Source organism: Crinia signifera, chromosome 4, assembly GCF_055691185.1.
Source record: "Crinia signifera chromosome 4, ASM5569118v1, whole genome shotgun sequence".
Lineage (NCBI taxonomy): Eukaryota > Metazoa > Chordata > Amphibia > Anura > Myobatrachidae > Crinia > Crinia signifera.
This window is the reverse complement of record NC_139220.1, coordinates 178,050,012-178,067,916: the sequence shown is the minus strand read 5'-3', so window position 1 is coordinate 178,067,916 and position 17,905 is coordinate 178,050,012. Positions and strand designations below refer to the sequence as shown.

Here is a 17,905-nt window from a genome sequence, read left to right as displayed (position 1 = left end):
TCCAGCAGGAACTGAGGCCCTTATTCTAGTTCACTCTTTCAGACAAAATATTTCTTAGATGGACAAAACCATGTGCACTGCAGGTGAGGCAGGTGTTACTTGTGCAGAGATAATTAGATTTGGGTGGGGTTTTACACCTGCCTCACCTGCAGTGCACATGGTTTTGTCCATCTAAGAAATATTTTGTCTGAAAGAGTGAACTAGAATTAGGGCCTCAGTTCCTGCTGGAGCCTGCACAAAAATAGCCCTGATATATGTGAATAGTACTGAACATTGGTACTTTACGCATGATAGCACACTAATACCCCTTTTACACCAAAAACGCCAGATCGCACCTGGGTTTTTGAGATCCGCCCGGTGTTTGCTCCCTTTTACACCGCCGCATCCCCCAGCCGCCGCTTGGAGATTATGTCATCTCCAAGCGCCAATCATGGCCGCCGGGACCCGGACCGCTGTGCTGGGGGCAAGCCCAGCACTAAGGTAATCTGCTGGTCTGCCCCCGTGCACCCCCTCAGCCCCCGTCCGGGAGATGAATGGATGCTGCACACAGGCATCCATTCACCTCCTCCGCTGCCTCCGCTGTGTGTGCTTCCCCCCCATCCAACCTGTGGACACTGCGGTCCACAGGTTGGACGTTCCCCATTCATGTAAATGGGAGCCGGGTTGGATGACCCGGCTTACCGGTTTACACCGCCCTCTACCCAGGTCCTAGCCGTTTTCTACCCATTTACACCCGGGTCTGTCCCGCCGATGACCCGGATTTTTGTAGTGGTGCAAAAGGGGTATAACAGCCATACCTGAATGACCCCCTATATGGTAAGGTCACCAGGTTTTCTGTGTCATAACTTTGTGCCGTAAGAGGAATATAGCATATATTTCTGTCAGTTGTTGACTCTGATCTATTTCCAAATTTTGGTGCACTTTCCAGTGGCTTCTGTCTTTAAGAACTTGTATTATATGATCAAATATTAGACCTCCACTACAGAAGGGTGCTTGGCAGGCAGTTTGTGTGATCTGATTATGGTGAGCTTTAAGCCTGATCTGTCTCATTTTTTACAACAATTTTTTTTTTTTTTGGGGGGGGGGGGGAGGTTTACACAGAAAATGGCAGCATTGCTGCTATTTACATTATAATGATTTAATAGCTTTCTGCACCGTCTTCTATTCTTTTCAATGACATGTTGTTGTTGCTTTTTTACACTTAATTAAAATTCTCGGCATTCTACTTATTTGAATTATTTCCAGGGGCATGCTGTCTTTTTACAAGTTTATGCCACAAGTACAGTTTGTTTACAAAGAGGTTATGTAGGTCATGCTGCATACATATCATTTGTATTTGGTCCTAGTGCATGGCCAATGTATAATTCAGGGATATGCCGCTTGTGCAGTTATTACTCATTTGGGCTGTTGAGAGCTATATGGGCCAATAACCAGTATAAAGCAACATTTTGAATTGCGACATTTTGTCCTGGAATATATTGCTTACAGATCATCAAATTTAAGTATCGCACTGTACAGTCTTTGAATTTTAAACTTCTGGAAATGTAAATATATACTGTTCTCTATTTAATATACTTTGCAGAATAGATGTCAGATTGGTTTCTTTTTCATAATCCAGGAAGGTAAGTAACACATTTGTGTAGACAGATACATAAAGCTGCCTCCAGCAAGTTTGCCAGAATGTTAAAACACATTTCAATATTCCAAAGTAGTACACTACTCCTGGCTATTTATAGCTTGGCAGCGGCGGATTGGAGAAAGGCCTCTGAAAACAGTAATATTAATACAATAGTGACCAATCTTGTGGTCATGTTTAGAATAGAATCCACATACTGCTAGAGGGATATTAGGACATTTCTTTTTAGTCTGTAGTTTGCGAACAAAAATATTCAGGAGAACAGTATTTCCAGCAAACAATAGCATAGTATTGCACTAGTCAATGATAACTAGGGTGTTATAGTCAGAAAACAGATCTACAATTACAAAAGAAATTAGACCAATACTAATAGTAATTTTGAAAAATTTATATAACCACTGCTTTCTTAAGCCCCGTACACACGGGGAAGATATATTGCTGAGCAATATATTGCTAGCAATACATTGCTGAGCAATATATTGCCCAGTGTCTCCTTTTCATCAGCGACCAGAGATGGTCGCTGATGAAAACAAACCTCTGCTGGGGGAGCCGCAGAGGTAATCAGCTGGTCGCAGGAGCAAGCTCCTGCGACCAGCGATTATAATGGGGCTGAAAACGGGAGCGCGCACCCGGCGATTTATCGCTGGGGCACACTCCCATCACTGGCAACATGGTCGCCTGCGACCATATTCCCAGCGATTTCAGCCCCTATCGCCCCCGTGTGTACACAGCATTAGATATGCAATTGTTTGCTAGGTGGTAACGAGTACATTAACAGGATGCAGGACCAACTGTCCAGTGATTTGCAGGGAATTTAAAACCTATTAGTATTACAAACATATAACTACCATATGCGTGTCTTGATATCGTTGGGCTTCTGTAATTGATAAGCCATTTGATGACTTGGTGGCTTCTCAGACAGCTAAAATGGATTTGTCGTATTCAGTTTTTATAGTTGAGAATACAAGAAGATAGCCTAACTTTTGAAGAATTGACCTTTGTAATTTGAGATAAGAACTGAGACACTCAAACAGGGCCAGATGTATCGAATTTCAAAAAAGTGATAAAGTGGAGAGTGATAAAGTGGCCATACATCAGAAAGACCGGTCTTACAATCATGATTGTGTCCAATTTCCCTTAAACTCCCCGACAGTCCTTGGTGTTTTTTGGACACAGAATGTACTCACAATCCGTCACACAATTCATCTGCTGCATGATTGTATGATTGAAGCTTCATTTAAATAGGGGGCTGGCCTACTAGGATCAAAAGGATATGAGTACCAAAAATCCTTGTTTTTTTTTATTTACAGGTTGCCAGCAACTACCAATCTGCTCACATCTGCTGTGTTATGCCATTATTAAATAGCCCTAATGCAGCAATCCTCTGAAAACTGTTTTTAAGGTTGTGACAGAATTGTGCACAAGGATGTTCACCGCTCTGTCCAGCCCCTCGCCCGTCTGCCGCTTGGAAACTTCTGAGGCTCACAGCGTCTTCACTGCCACGGAACGCCCGGAAGCTGCACCTCTCTTCTCTGCTAGTCAGGGAGGGAGTGTCACATGACTCTGGTTGTATGAGCCATCAAATGACAGATTGCATGTGCTTAAAAGCACATGCAATTTGCTCCCAATCCCAACTGATCTGACGTGCAGCATGTCAGATCAGAGGACCAATCCTGCAATCTCCCGGGGCTGGCATTGTATGATTGTGTGCACATGATGTGCACACAATCTGCATACAATCCATTTTACAACCCATTGAGATTGTATGATTGGGTGCAATGTCTTTCTGATGTATGTCCACCTTTAAACAACCATCCAATCAGCTCTTACCTGTCATTTTTCAAACCCAGCCCGTAACATAGCAGTTAGGAGCTGATTGACTAATTTTTATCACTCTCCATTTAATTACTTTTTGAAGTTTGATACAGCTGGCCCACAGTCAGTGTCCCCCAGGAGTGTTCACATTATCAAGAATTTATCAAGAAATACCTTATTCATTCATGCATGATATATTAGCCCTTATTCAGATCTGATTGCAGTACAAATATGTTCTCAAAATGGGCAAAACCATGTGCACTGCAGGTGGGGCAGAGGTAACATATGCAGAGAGAGTTAAATTTGGGTGGGGTGTGTTGAAACTGAAATCTAAATTGCTGTATAAAAATAATGCACACAAATGTCTCCCCCAAATCTAACTCTGTCTACACATGTTTATTCTGCCCCACCTGCAGTGCACATGGTTTTGCCCATTTTGAGAACAAATTTGTACTGCGATCAGATCTGAATAAGGGCCTTTATTGCAGTGCCAAAATGGGGCATGAAGGGCCCACCTGGGGAATGTAGGGGCCCATGTTTAGATGTATCGCCAGGCTCCAGAGGAGGGTGTCACCAGCTTTCACAGAGGCTTGCTAACCATTAGAGTATAGGGTCTGGGCCCCTTGATAAATATGTATAGTAAATAAATACTAAATAGTACTATTGCATGCATGATAATGTACCAGATTAATAACAGCAATGCACTGTAGAGAATACACCATAATCCTGGGCAATATGAGATAACATACAAATAATGTATAATTCAAAGGCACAGGCTGCAACCTGATCCCCAGAGGAGGAGGTGGGGCCCCCAAGGGGGTTTTCCATAGACCCCTGTGGGCCAGTCCAATCCTGGTAGTCTGAAGAAAAGCCATTAGCAAAAGGCATTTGTTTTAAGAGGATGATGTGTCAGTCATGCTGTCAGATTCCTGGGCTTTTCTATCTACCTTAAATCATGTTCCACTAGTCCTAAATTAGACATTATTATGGAGAAAAGTTCAAACATTTTCTTGACTAGCCTGAAAGTGAAATGGTTCCTCTATTGCGAAGTGAACCGGTGTGGCCACCTACTTCCTATTCATTAAAATGCTTAACAACAGCTTGTTTTTTAAGTGACATATTCCACAATATATTTAAACAGTGTGTGCAGAAAATAAACGAAATGCCCAAAGTGGTATTACATATCTTTTATTACATTTGTGTATTTTGGTTGTAGTATCTTAATATAAATTGGCATGGGTGGGTGAAAAACTATTGGTATATACCGTATTTTTCAGACTATAAAATGCACTTTTTCTCCCCAAAAAAGTGTGGGGGGAAAGTGTGTACGTCTTATGGAGTGAATACGTGGGTGAGCCAGCGCAGATGGAGCCCGCCGGGTCTGCTCTCTGCTGCCCGGCATCTCAGTAGCATCCAATGTGTGTACCAGGTCAGGCTTTGGAGCAGCCGGGGATGGAGACAAACAACGTGGTACACGCTGTCACTGGCCGCCAGCCCGCACCCTGCCAGCCGCCAGTCAGCAACGTAACAGCCGCACAGCAGCGTCCCTGTGCCCCCGTCCATATACAACAGTGGTAACCTGACCAGCTGCCTTCTGCCGTGTACCTACTCCGGGCACTCCCACGGTACCTTCCCCCCCTCCTACCTGGGCAAGGCAGAGAAGTGATCCCGCTGGGCAGCAGGGTCAGGTTGGTAGCGGGTCCCTGTGATGTATGGATCCGCTGCAGGGACCCTGCCGCTGATATCACATACACCGCAGGAACCCGCTGCTGACCTGACCCTGCTGCCCAGCTGGATCACTTCCCTGCCTTGCCCAGGTAGGAGGGGGAACTATAGGATGCCTCAGTGGGGGGGGGGTTTAGAGGCTGTCTGCCAGCGCTGACCTTGCTGCCCGGATCCCTTCCCTGCGTTGGCTGACCCTGCTGCCCGGATCCCTTCCTGTGCTGGCTGACCCTGCTGCCCGGATCCCTTCCCTGCGCTGGCTGACCCTGCTGCCCGGATCCCTTCCCTGCGCTGGCTGACCCTGCTGCCCGGATCCCTTCCCTGCGCTGGCTGACCCTGCTGCCCGGATCCCTTCCCTGTGCTGGCTGACCCTGTTGCCCGGATCCCTTTCCTGCGCTGGCTGACCCTGCTGCCCGGATCCCTTCCCTGTGCTGGCTGACCCTGCTGCCCGGATCCCTTCCCTGTGCTGGCTGACCCTGCTGCCCGGATCCCTTTCCTGCGCTGGCTAAATCTGCTGTCTGGATCCCTTCCCTGCGCTGGCTGACCCTGCTGCCCGGATCCCTTCAGAATATTCAGAATATTTTTTTTCCTGTTTTCCTCCTCTAAAAACTAGGTGCGTCTTATGGTCAGGTGCGTCTTATGGAGCGATAAATACGGTACCTAATAAGTATGAAAAACATGTGTGAGGGTACAGCTTATTCTGGAGAGAAACCTATATTGGTAAAAAAAAAGTAACATTTGTTTTATTATATTTGTCCAAAAAAAGTTTTGATGATTTCTACATTGTCTGTGTACTTTGCAGAATTCAGTCCATTTTCTAAAAAGAGTCATTGAAATAGATACAGAACTATTGGACAGCAAGTGTAGGCGTATATAAGCTGTACAAAGTAACAAACAATATTGGTTATTTTATTTAACATTAGTAAAGTAGAAAATAAAAACTGATTAATATAATAATAATAACAACCAAGAAGCAGCATTTTTTGTTGACTGTATATTCACAGAGCATGAGAACGGCATCTGTAAGTGTGAGTCTGATAATTGTGGTAGGAGCAGCTTTTCATATCCACCATATAAACTCGGTTTTGGCGACCAAATGTAGTCGCCTACAATTTGCACTTTGCCTCTAAAATAATTGCTGCTTTAAATCTAGTGACTGTCTCGCTGGAATCACTCCTACTCCTGCAAATTGCGAATTAATATATTTAGTCATCAGTGTTTTCCTGCGCGCTATTGAGCTTGTTGCATTTCACCAAGTCAGAAAATGCTGTTCTCTGATACAGCTCAGAAATGTCAGCCCTGATTTCTTTCAGTGAGGATCTAATATGACATGATAAATCTGAGTTTAATAAAATGTGTAATAAAATGTTAATTGCACTTTCATTTGGTGGATCATTATCCTCCGGCATTGGAAATGAGGATAACAAGAAGAAGTCCTCCTCCTTTTTACAAGCTATGGTAAAGGTACCATCTTAGTTGACTAGATGTATAAAATTGGATCTCTTGGCATTTGGTTTAGGGTAATTATGCTAGTTCATGCTACTGAAAGCTGGCAGGATATACTAAAACATTTCCATATATTTTAGCCTATGGGCTTCTTTCCACGTTCAGCACTGAGAAGGATCCCAGCATCCCCACCCCACCCCTGCACCCTCTGCAGTCCAGTAACCAAAGTTGATGACGATGAAAAGCTCTTATTGGGAAAGCTGTCCTTTCTGGTAGTAATTGCATATGTTAGTACATACTCTATGCCAGCGGTTCTCAAACTGTGGGTCCTGACCCCAAGGTCCTTCTCAGCATAGGGCCACGACTCCATGTTGCTGACTATCAGGCTGATGACTTTTCGAATCTCAGTCAGTGATTCAAGGAGTCTGGAAAATCTGTTGAATTGTCTGTTATTTTTGACTCTTTGCATCACTTTGTGCCTCCACAAGTCAGATAGGTTGAACTTAATGGGCTGTCTTTTTTCAGCCTTAATTACTATAACATACCTCCCAACTTGACCCTCTCCAGGAGGGACACATTGCTCTGTTTCTGGACTTTCCACTTAATTAATGATTGCCATCACCTGTTTTAAACAGGTTAATGGTCAAGAAAGGCATTTCACCACAGGTGATGGTAATCATAAATTAAGAGAGAAGTCCAGAAACAGAGCAATATGTCCCTCCTGGAGAGGGTCATGTTGGGAGGTATGCTATAATTACTTTTAATACCTCCATGAATGTGCTGTCTGCTGACTACACATGTGATGTGATGACCTTCTGCAGTAACTTGCTGGGGTCCTGTAATTATTTTTATTGTCTGATGGGTCCCAGAGCAAAATACTTTGAGGACCCCTGTTCTAGGCGATTGGTATCAATGCAGTGTTTGGCGGAATGCACAGGGAAAAGTCCATCTCACCCAGCAGAAGCCGTGACCATGAGTAACAGATGTCTTTTACATTATTATACAGACCAGGAGCTTGGTGTTCACACTTCCATGTATGGGACCTTCTAACCTCTGTCTGCTTCTGCATTTTAAAATACTGTAGCTAACAGATGTTAACTGTATTTGACTCTTCACAATTGTTGTTGTGTGTGCTATAAAAACTTTAATTTCTACAACAGTGGTTCTATTAAACCTTAAGGCATCATACTCACCGGAGGTAAATTGCAGGCATAGAATAGATTTTATTTTTAACTGTAGATCAAATGCTATAAAGATGTGTCCACATTCATCTATCTTCCATGCGCTACAAGTTACAAGTCGCGTTTCACATAACACAGGACCGCCGCGTGATTCGGTAGCACTGATCGTCTTTTCATACGACGTTTTCCGTTTAAATGTCTTATTCGCAGAGCAAAGTAAAACACTAACATAGCATTTTGTATGCAGATAAAGCTGCAGTCGCACACAGAATATAGACATGCAACATATAATTTTATTAAGCAGATGCTGCTTGTGCATTTCCTTGCGAATAAGATGCATTTTAATTGAAATAGTCGCACAAAAATATGCTTGGCACTACTGAGTCACACCAAAGCACTGCGCAATTAGAAGAGTTGTTTAACGTGCAGGGAGGCTAATAGTTGTTTGACACATGTGTAAGTGGATCTGACCAGCACGATAACAGGATGACAGTGCCTGTGCCGGCCCATGTCCCCTCGGCGTCTGTGAAGTTGAGTTCTAAGGATGGAGCTCCACAGGTTTCAGGGTGCAGGGATGCCCTGGAGAGCTTCACAGGTTGCAGGGATGCCCCAGACAGCTTGACAGGGTGCAGGGATGCCCCGGACAGCTTTGCAGGGTGCAGGAATGACCCAGACAGCTTCACAGGGCGTAGGGTTGCCCTTGGCAGCCATAAAGTAGTGCTAGTGCTGCTGGATGATGTTCCAATCTCCCTGCAGACCACATGCAGGGGATGTTGTACAGGGATGATTCCACCCCCAGTGTCCTGTACCCAATGCTCGCAGATCAAAAGCACATTGTTTTCATTGTCAGTCTAATTAACTACATTGGGCGTACTGTGATTTTCTTTTTCTATTCAGTGCACGAAACATGTGAAGTGGTTTACAAACAATTAATTGCCAGTGCACATCTGGTTTAAGGGCCTCTACCACTTCTGTTTTCATTATTTTGCTGTACCTTGCTGACATGAGAATATATTAATATTATTTGTTTACAAGGCATCCCATGCTAGCAATATGGTTCTAGGCATTTCTCAGCACAGATCCAATTCTTTGTGATGTGTTTTTCTTTCCCTCTTAAGTCCACCCTTTTCTTCTCCCCAAGGACTTTAGTTTGTGAGCAAACAGACAAGAAAAGTAAGGGGAGCGGTTAAATTGTCAGAGCGTGATTTATCGCAGGAGAGGAGAGAGGACTCATCCTAACAATGCTTATTTCCAATGCATAACACACTAGAAATATATAGAAAAATAAATATCTTTATTATATTTATCAACAAGTTCTAAGTTGAATTATTTATGGATTTTAGATAATAGTCTTTTAAATCTTCCTTATGCAAATGAGAATCTTGTCCGGTATAAAATAAATGTATTCTAGAGAAGAGCCGTATTAACTAGCTAATTTTAGATTTACTTATTTTTTTTCTGTAGAAATTAGAGGTTCTCTTACACAGCGGGCTGTAAGTTATTAGCAATATTTATGTTGGTTAGTATTTATTTTGCATTTGTAACCATGAAATTAAACTCGTGATATCATGTGAACACAGCACCAAGACAATGTTTTATGGCATCCGAAACTTTTTATTATCAAGTTAGCAACTTTTAGTATTGCAATATGAAGATGAAGGTAATAAATAATGACCACAATATTAAATCACAGTATTTGTTTACTATTAAATGGTACAAACAATTTTTACAGTGCTGTTATTTTGTTTATTTTATTTGGGCTTCCCACAGTTCTAGTTATTAGTTGTAAAGCTTTGCAGGTTATGAAGAACATTACTTTTGGTAACATTCCAACATGCGTTTATGTGACAGTAATCTGGATGATCAACAGCAGTAAACTACATCAAGAAGTAAAGACATCAACATGAACATTTATATCGAAGGGTCAGGAGAATATTTTGTTTTGTTAAGTTCTATTCATAAATGAGATATAACAAACATCATAGAAGACACTCAACTGGTGGTCATTTACAGTCACTAAAAGTATGGATGACAGAAACTGTACAATTGATATATTTTAATTGTTGGCGTATACCTTTTCATAACAATATGATTAGTACATGCAACACTTCTGCAGTAATAAAAAGTGAAGTATGAGATATTTAATAATAATTCATACAGCACATTGTATTTCAGATATTACACTGAAAGTTGTGAAACCAAATGATATTAGAAGTCACTGAGGAGTTCTTTGACCATTAGACTTAGAATTCTGAATTTGTATTGTGCCTTTCTCTCAGTAGGACTTAAAGAATTTTTATTGCGGGAACTTTTGGGTTTGAAGACCTAGGTCAATTTTATCCATTAATCCAGTGGTTCCCAAACTGTGTGCCGTGGCTCCCTGGGGTGCCTCAGGACACTTGCAGGGGTGCCCTGGGTTGGTGATCCAGGACCAATTCAAATTATTAATGGCTGATTATTTATGAGCAAAACAAGTGCCAATTATAAAATGTGTATAAACAGAAGCAAATCCTGTCTTTACCAAATAACTGACCCTAAGAATCACATATAAACCCAATCTAATAAATAAAAATTTGGCCTAGGGGTGCCGTGAAAATGTTTTTGATACTCTAGGGTGCCGTGAATCAAAAAAGATTGGGAACCCCTGCATTAATCAGTCAGTTTTTGACAGAGAAAGGAAAGTGGAACACCTGGAAGAAATCAAAACAAACAGGAATTATAAATGAGCCACACACAGATACGACACTGGATAGAATCAAACCTATGACCCCAGTGTTGTGAGGCAGGAATGCTAACTACTGTGCCTCCATGCTACTCTGGATCTGGCTGTTAAACAGTGAAATGCAGTCAGGGGAGGCATAGCCTCACCTGTCAGACTCCAATATACTCCAGAGTTTCGACTGTAACCTGCTATTTAGATTTTATAAATATAATCCTTATATTATTTATATGATATTTGTATTCTAATCCTTTTTATAGTCATAACTCACCACCAATTCATATGTGTGTGTGTGTGTGTGAATCTTATATTAGCCAGTACATTGCCAGCCACTGACCTAGCCGCTCCTCCCTGCTGTTGATGCTACAGATGTTAACACTGATATTTACTTAAACCTAGTTACCTGTTCATCTTCAGTTATGGATACACAGAAAATTTGTAGACAACAGTAAGATGACTAAATAGGAAGTCAGTGGTGGTGCTTCCGAGCAACTTGCATAGAAACTTTGACTCAAACTGGAGTAGACCTTGTCAGGCATGTCAGCAAATGACTTCCTTACTCATATGTCAGAGACAGATAGGACTTGGATATAGTAGCACCTACCTCAGTGTAGGAGGGGTGCTGCCGCTGGCCGCGATGCCTCCGCCGCGATGTAGCAGCCCATAGAAGCTAAATCCCGGTCCCAGCAACTGTACAATGTAGATGGCAGGCACCAAGTATCGGCCACAATACTGTGCATCCGCATACCCCTGATTCTACGGACTGCAGCCAAAGCAGCCCATAGAGGCATCCCGGAGGGAGGGAACACCTCCTATGAGACTGCCTTGGGTGACTGGCAGGTTTGATTTCCAATAGAAAGTCACTGCCTGTCACAGTGAAGCAAGTACAGTCTCACAGACTGCATCTGACTTCACTGCTTCAAGTACAGTCTCACAGACTGCATCTGACTTCACTGCTTCAGATCACAGTGACAGATTTTACCTGGGGGCTGCAGTCCTGCAAACCATAGGTAAAATCCACCACTGGATATAATCATTAACTAGGACAATAGCAAGCGCCAATTACTTATCCACTGGAGCAATGAATGCTATAAGGCAGTGGTCCCCAACTCTGGTCCTCAAGTACCCCCAACAGTTCTCGTTATCCATGTCACCCAGAAGGTGCACAGGTGCACTCATTATTCAGATACATTTTAAAATATCCACAGTTGGAGCTAATTATTTCACTTGTTGTTCTGTGTGGAGACCTGGAAACATGCACTGTTATGGGTATTTGAGGACCAGGTTTGGGAACCACTGCTATATGGGAAAGAATATGCTTTATTTGAGTATTGACACATTTTCAATTTAAACATAGTTTTCAGTTAATGTTTAGGTCTTTGTTTTTAACTTTTGAGGGGGGTATTCAACCCAGGACCACAGCTGTCGATGCTTCCTGAACGACAGCCGGGATTCAATGTCCTGCCTGCCGATCAGCGCAAAGGTGGCGTGGCCGCGAAAACGGATGTGGATTGTTGACCTGCGTCCGGGATCACGACAATCCTTGGCTATTATCGGCAGAACGGGCCCGACAGCTTCTAAAGTCGGGCCCGTTCTCCGTGATCCCGCTTCAATGCTGTCGCTAAAGACAGCATTGAATAAGGAGCCACCGCTATTTCCCCAGTTGGGAATAGCGGCGGCACATTGAATACCCCCCTAAATATTATTACTAAAAAATGTTTAGTTATTATTATTTTTATTTTTAAGTTTATATAGATTTTACTGTAGAATCTTGAAAGGCCGATGAAAAAATTCATATTTACCTCAGTGACATTTTAATTATATACAGCGGCAATTTAAAATGTATTCTATTGATGTTTTTTTTTAATATATATATATATATATATATATATATCCCTCAGAGAGCTGGTAATTTGTTAGTTGGAAAAAAAAAATTAGTTTATCATTGATTTCTCCATGATGTATAATATAAATAAGTTATATACTATTTTTATTCTGTCACAGTTTACTAAGTCTAACACATGCAAGCCTACAAATACTGTACTACTGTGTATTCTGATTTCTGATGTTCAATTAAAAGTGGCTTTATTTAGGTCCATTTTAATGTATATTGTACAAACTGGATGGCACCCAGGTTTTGCATGAGATTTTCCATTTTGGCATAAATACTTAACACTGGATACTGCAATGTGTAGGCTTTATCTAAATGAGTTGCATTTCATTTCTACTAATAGCAATCTGCCAGGTTAGATGATTCATCATGATACCAGTATTCTTTTGCTCAGCTTTCTTATTCAGCAAAATATGGGAAAAAAAAGCATTCAAATTTATGTTTAAAAGACAAGCATTCTCTAAGTTCTGCCTTATTTTTAAGTAGGATAATTTTAATAATGTTTTATTTTTCCATATATATGTATATTTAAGTTCCTTTATGGCAGGGCTGGGCAATTGCGGCCCTCCAGATGTTGATGAACTACACATCCCAGGATGCTTTGCATTAGTTTTGCTATGTGGCCATGCTGAAACTGATGCAAGGCATGCTGGGATGTGTAGTTCATCAACATCTGGCGGGCCGCAATTATCCAGCCCTGCTTTATGGTAATAAATGTCCTGTTCCAGTTTTCTTTGAAGAGTATGTCTTGTCATTGTTTATGTTTCACAATATTTCCTAATGTTTTAAAGGTTTCTTGGTTGCAAATATTTTCTCACAATTACAAGTTAAGAGTGCAATCTAAAAGCATCCAGTGGTTTTGATATCCGTTTAGAGTTATATCAACATAGTAGTATATAGCCCAACACTATCTTATGTTATGACAATGTAAATTGCTATATCATCAATATTTGATTCAGTTATAACATTTCCAAAAGGCAAGGCTAGTCTTGCAATGATTTCAGAGCTTGAGATTACTTTGTAAATTTGGTCAGGAATATTGATGAACAGAATTAATGGCACTGCAGACTCTTATTATTTCTCATTATTTTCTCATCGCTTAAATGGGTGCTGAATGGTTTGTGAGAAGATACAATCAGTGGAGAATTTCCTATTAGGCCCCTGAGGCATGTGCCTATGGGCAAAACTTGGATGCTTGTACTGTTAGACCAGAAATGCATCTTAAGTGGAGTGTAAATGGGTAGGACTGCCACTGTAAGCTTTCCTACTTACTATAGTAACTAATGTCATAGTTCATTAGTGATCATTCTAGCACCCCACTGCCTGGGGAGTCTCTCTGTTTTGGTACTTCTAACACGTCTGGTCTGCATATTGGACAGGATTATTAGTGTTTAGCATTACTGCCTCACAGCACTGAGGTCATAGGTTCGTTTCCCACCAGGGCACTAACTGTGTGGAGTTTGTATATTCTCCCCATGCTTGCGTGGGTTTCCTCCAGGTACTCCGGTTTCCTCCCACATTCCCAAAAAATATACGAGTAGGTTAATTGCTGTCTCTGCTGACCTTGATCTGTAGCATCCTGCTCCGAGAACAGGTTGGGTGGCTGACGTCTATGTACCCGGAAGCCTGGTGCCCACCCGCTTTTGCAGTTTTTTGGGGAAATGCAGGGTGCTCGCATTCAAATGCCCATTCCACCTCCTCCATGCCACCCCCCCCCCAGCGCGAGTGTCACAGAGACTATTCAAATCTCCGAAGGTGCCTGCAGAGAAGGCCTGCACATGCGCGTAAGTGAATATTCGCATGCGCAGGCCTTCACCATCAGTCCCTGTTGCGAATTTGCAGGGGACTGAATCACCCAGAATGACCTCCATAGATTGTAAGCTCCACTGGGGCAGAGACTGATGTGATTGTTCGGTACTCTTTACCTAGCACGGCGCCCACGATTTTGATCGTGGGCATCGCAGGTAAAAAAATCGCGGGCATCGCGGCCATTGAATGCACTAAAAATCGGGTGCGACGCGACCGACGCGATGCCCGCGATTTCCCATAGGGATCAATGTTAAATTTCTCAATTGACCCGATTTTACTGTTCAATGCCTCAATTGACCCGATTTTTCCATAGGAAACAATGTTAAATGGCCCACAGAGGCCAAATAGGCACCCTAAAGTGTGAAATGGCCCCCACAATTGTTAACGCCACCCCACGATCAACGTGAACGTGGCGAGCGCAGCGAGCCCGCGAGGGGCAGCGGTACGCGTTCTACGACCTTTTCGACCACCGAGCGTCCTACGACCACCGAGCCCGAAGCGTGGCGAGGGGACGCGGATACCTTCACAGGTAAACGCGTCCCTTCGCGGGCTTCACAGGTATTCGCGTGCGCTCGCCACGCTTCGGACTCGGTGGCTCGCTGCGCTCGCCACACTATTCTATTCTCAACTCCACGCCGACGTGGATAGTGGGGGTATGAAAAGGTCGTAGGACGCGTACCGCCGCCCCTCGCGGGCTCGCTGCGCTCACCACGCTTCGGGTTCACGTTGATCGTGGGGTGGCGTTAACAATTTGGGGGGCCATTTCACACTTTAGGGTGCCTATTTGGCCTCTGTGGCCCATTTAACATTGTTTCCTATGAAAAAATCGGGTCAATTGAGGCATTGAACAGAAAAATCGGGTCAATTGAGACATTTAACATTTTTCCCTATGGGAAATCGCGGGCATCGCGTCGGTCGCGTCGCACACGATTTTTTAGTGCATTCAATGCCCGCGATGGCCGCGATGGGTGCCGTGCTAGGTAAAGAGTACCGATAGTTCAAATATTCTCTATGGGGGGTAGTCAATCCCAGCCGCTATTTGCAACAGGGGAAATAGCAGCGACTGCCTAGTCAATGCTCTATTTCCTAACAGCATTGAAGAGGCAGATCGACAGAATGGGCCCGACTTTAAAAGCAGTCGGGTCTGTTTTGTCGATTTCGGCCGTGAATTGTTGCGTTCGCCGGCCAATTATCGCCTATTCACGGCCATTTACACAGACACACCCCCTTTTTGCCGATCGCGAAGCGGGACATTGAATCGCGTCTGGCGATCTGCGGTCAAACAAAACGAAAACGGGCCAGGGTCACGGCTTTCGGGCCGGATCGACAGTCGTGACCAGGATTGAATACCCACCTAGAAATGTTAATAAATGATAAATAATTATCAGTGCGGAAATACAATTGCATTAGAACTTAAAGTGCCAATTTTTCAAATGTCAGACAGAAAATTACGCGTCGATCCACGTGTTTAAATTAAAAATGTGTCTATTTTTGACTATATTCTGTCAATGCAGATTTGAATTTATAACAATGCCAAAACTGCATCGGCGGAGAGAATGTCTGAAAATGGCCACAATTGAAAAGGTACGATACGGGCGTGCGTTCCGTGCTTAACTAGCACGCATCACATCGCATTGCATGCCCTGTGTATGCGTTGTGCATGCAATGCGATGCAATGTGATGAAAACTAAGTACAAAAAGTATGTGCAAGCACATACTTTTTGTACTGTGCGCATTGCAGCGTGTATGGGCTCCTTATGTGCTGCGCATACTTTTTGTACTAGATCGCATCTCATCTCATCTCATTGCATTGCAAAACCTGTGCGATGCAATGAGATGAGATGCGATGCGATATTGTATACAATAATTGTACCGTGTATGGGCACCTTAAGACATTACGGGGGAAATTTACTAAAGGAAATTTGTAAAAAAAATAGGTGTATTTGTATCCAGAAATACACTTATTTTTGACATTTACTATCCCGAAAATACGGCAATTCGTATTCGTATTCATGTGCTATCAATACGAATACGAATTGCCGTATTTTTGGGATAGTAAATGTCAAAAATAAGTGTATTTCTGGATACAAATACACCTATTTTTTTTACAAATTTCCTTTAGTAAATTTCCCCCTACTTGTCTGCTCATCAGCACTAGCTGGTTACTCTGGGTTGCATCCAAAGCAGTCCGTTGAAGCCGTTATGAGCACATTCTGTCACAGAGTGTGCCAGATGCATTGCGCAGGTGCTGGGACCTGGCTGGCTGGAGACAGCGCTTTCCTCTCTGGGCAAGTCACATGTGGCGTCATTCTCTCTCCTACCAGAAGGTAGGAGCCACCGCTGAGTTTACCATAATTGTTTTTAATATCAGTGCACCTGCATTTCTTTTCCTTGCATGGCTCTACAAGCTTCAGCATTGTAGCTATGTTTGAAATTGGGATGTATTGGGATCTGTGCTGACCAAGCCCAAGTGTTACAAGGTCTGTTCTGTTTAATCTTGCTAATATTTCCCTATATTGTACTTCTTCTTTTGCACCTTGATTTTTTTTTGTGTGAACTATTGTTATCATTAACAGTGTTTATTTAGTACAAAAACAGTTGAGGAATTCAATTGGCAATGGGGATTCATTTAATGAATGTGAGGTGTATTAAAGAGCAGACTTTGGGGGTTATTCAAACCTGACTGCAATTCGCAGACCAGGCGATTATCAATAGACTGCACATGCATATGGATCGTAGCGTCAATGTGCAAGGCCATCCTGCGATAAAATCCTGCTTTTTTTTGTATCGCTGGCCGTTTCCAAGTTGATTGACAGGAAGCCAGCATTTGTGGGTGCTAATCGTCTGTTTTCTGGCAGTGTCAGGGAAAATGCAGGCATGCCCAGGTGTTTAAGGGGAAATCATGTGATGTTAGCTCTGTCTCCGATCGGACTGTTTCTATCGCAGCCGCCGAGTAAGCTATGCACAAACTACATTCAGTGGAAAAATCATTTGATGATGAGCATCTTGCGAATGGATTTGCTGCGAATCCCCAACCCAGCTAATTTTTGAAATCCTTCCTAAGAAGTTTACAGATTTGTACAGGGCGGGATTTCACACAGACTTGGCAGCAGCTTTCTAATCGCGGGTGATTGCATGGCACTGCTAAATCGCGCTGCAGCGATCAGGTCTGAATAACCCGTGTTGCTAAAGTACTTAGATAATCATCATATGTGTTTTTTGTTTTTATCTTTCTGTACTTAATCTATTTTACATGTTTTATGTTTTTAGAATTAAACAATGGGTGGAGAAGATGCAGAATGATCTAGTAACTCTGGCAAGAACAGCAAGTGGTGTAGATCAACTTGCAGACGTGAGTATTTTCTAAAATTTGCATCTGTTATTTTAAGGAAAATTCTTACGTGATGGTATAATACTAGCAGCGCTGAAAGGGTTAGTAGTATAAAGAGACTGGTTGTAATATACTATTACATTAACACCTTTTCGGATTTTGAGAGATCTCAATCCAATGCCTAGCAGCGTCTCTATTTCTCCACTCTTTACTGTATCTCTGAATCCTCAATTCTACCTGTTTTTTCCGTTTGTCTCCCTAGATTTACAGGAAAACTTTGGTTTATAATTTTTGATATTTTGGTCAAAGACATTGTTACTTTATTGATACCTTGAACAATTAACAATTATTCAGG

At 42.6% G+C, this 17,905-nt stretch overlaps 1 protein-coding gene across 6 annotated transcripts in view; it reads left to right on the top strand.

Moving 5' to 3' along the window:
* CACNA2D1 (calcium voltage-gated channel auxiliary subunit alpha2delta 1) overlaps positions 1 to 17,905 on the top strand; it is a 657,865-nt gene that overhangs the window by 105,064 nt on the left and 534,896 nt on the right. For all 6 annotated transcript variants that reach the window (XM_083183071.1, XM_083183072.1, XM_083183070.1 and 3 more), the window contains exon 2: positions 17,490 to 17,571. In XM_083183071.1, the coding sequence (XP_083039197.1) occupies positions 17,490 to 17,571 (82 nt within the window). The remainder of the gene's footprint in view (positions 1 to 17,489; positions 17,572 to 17,905) is intronic.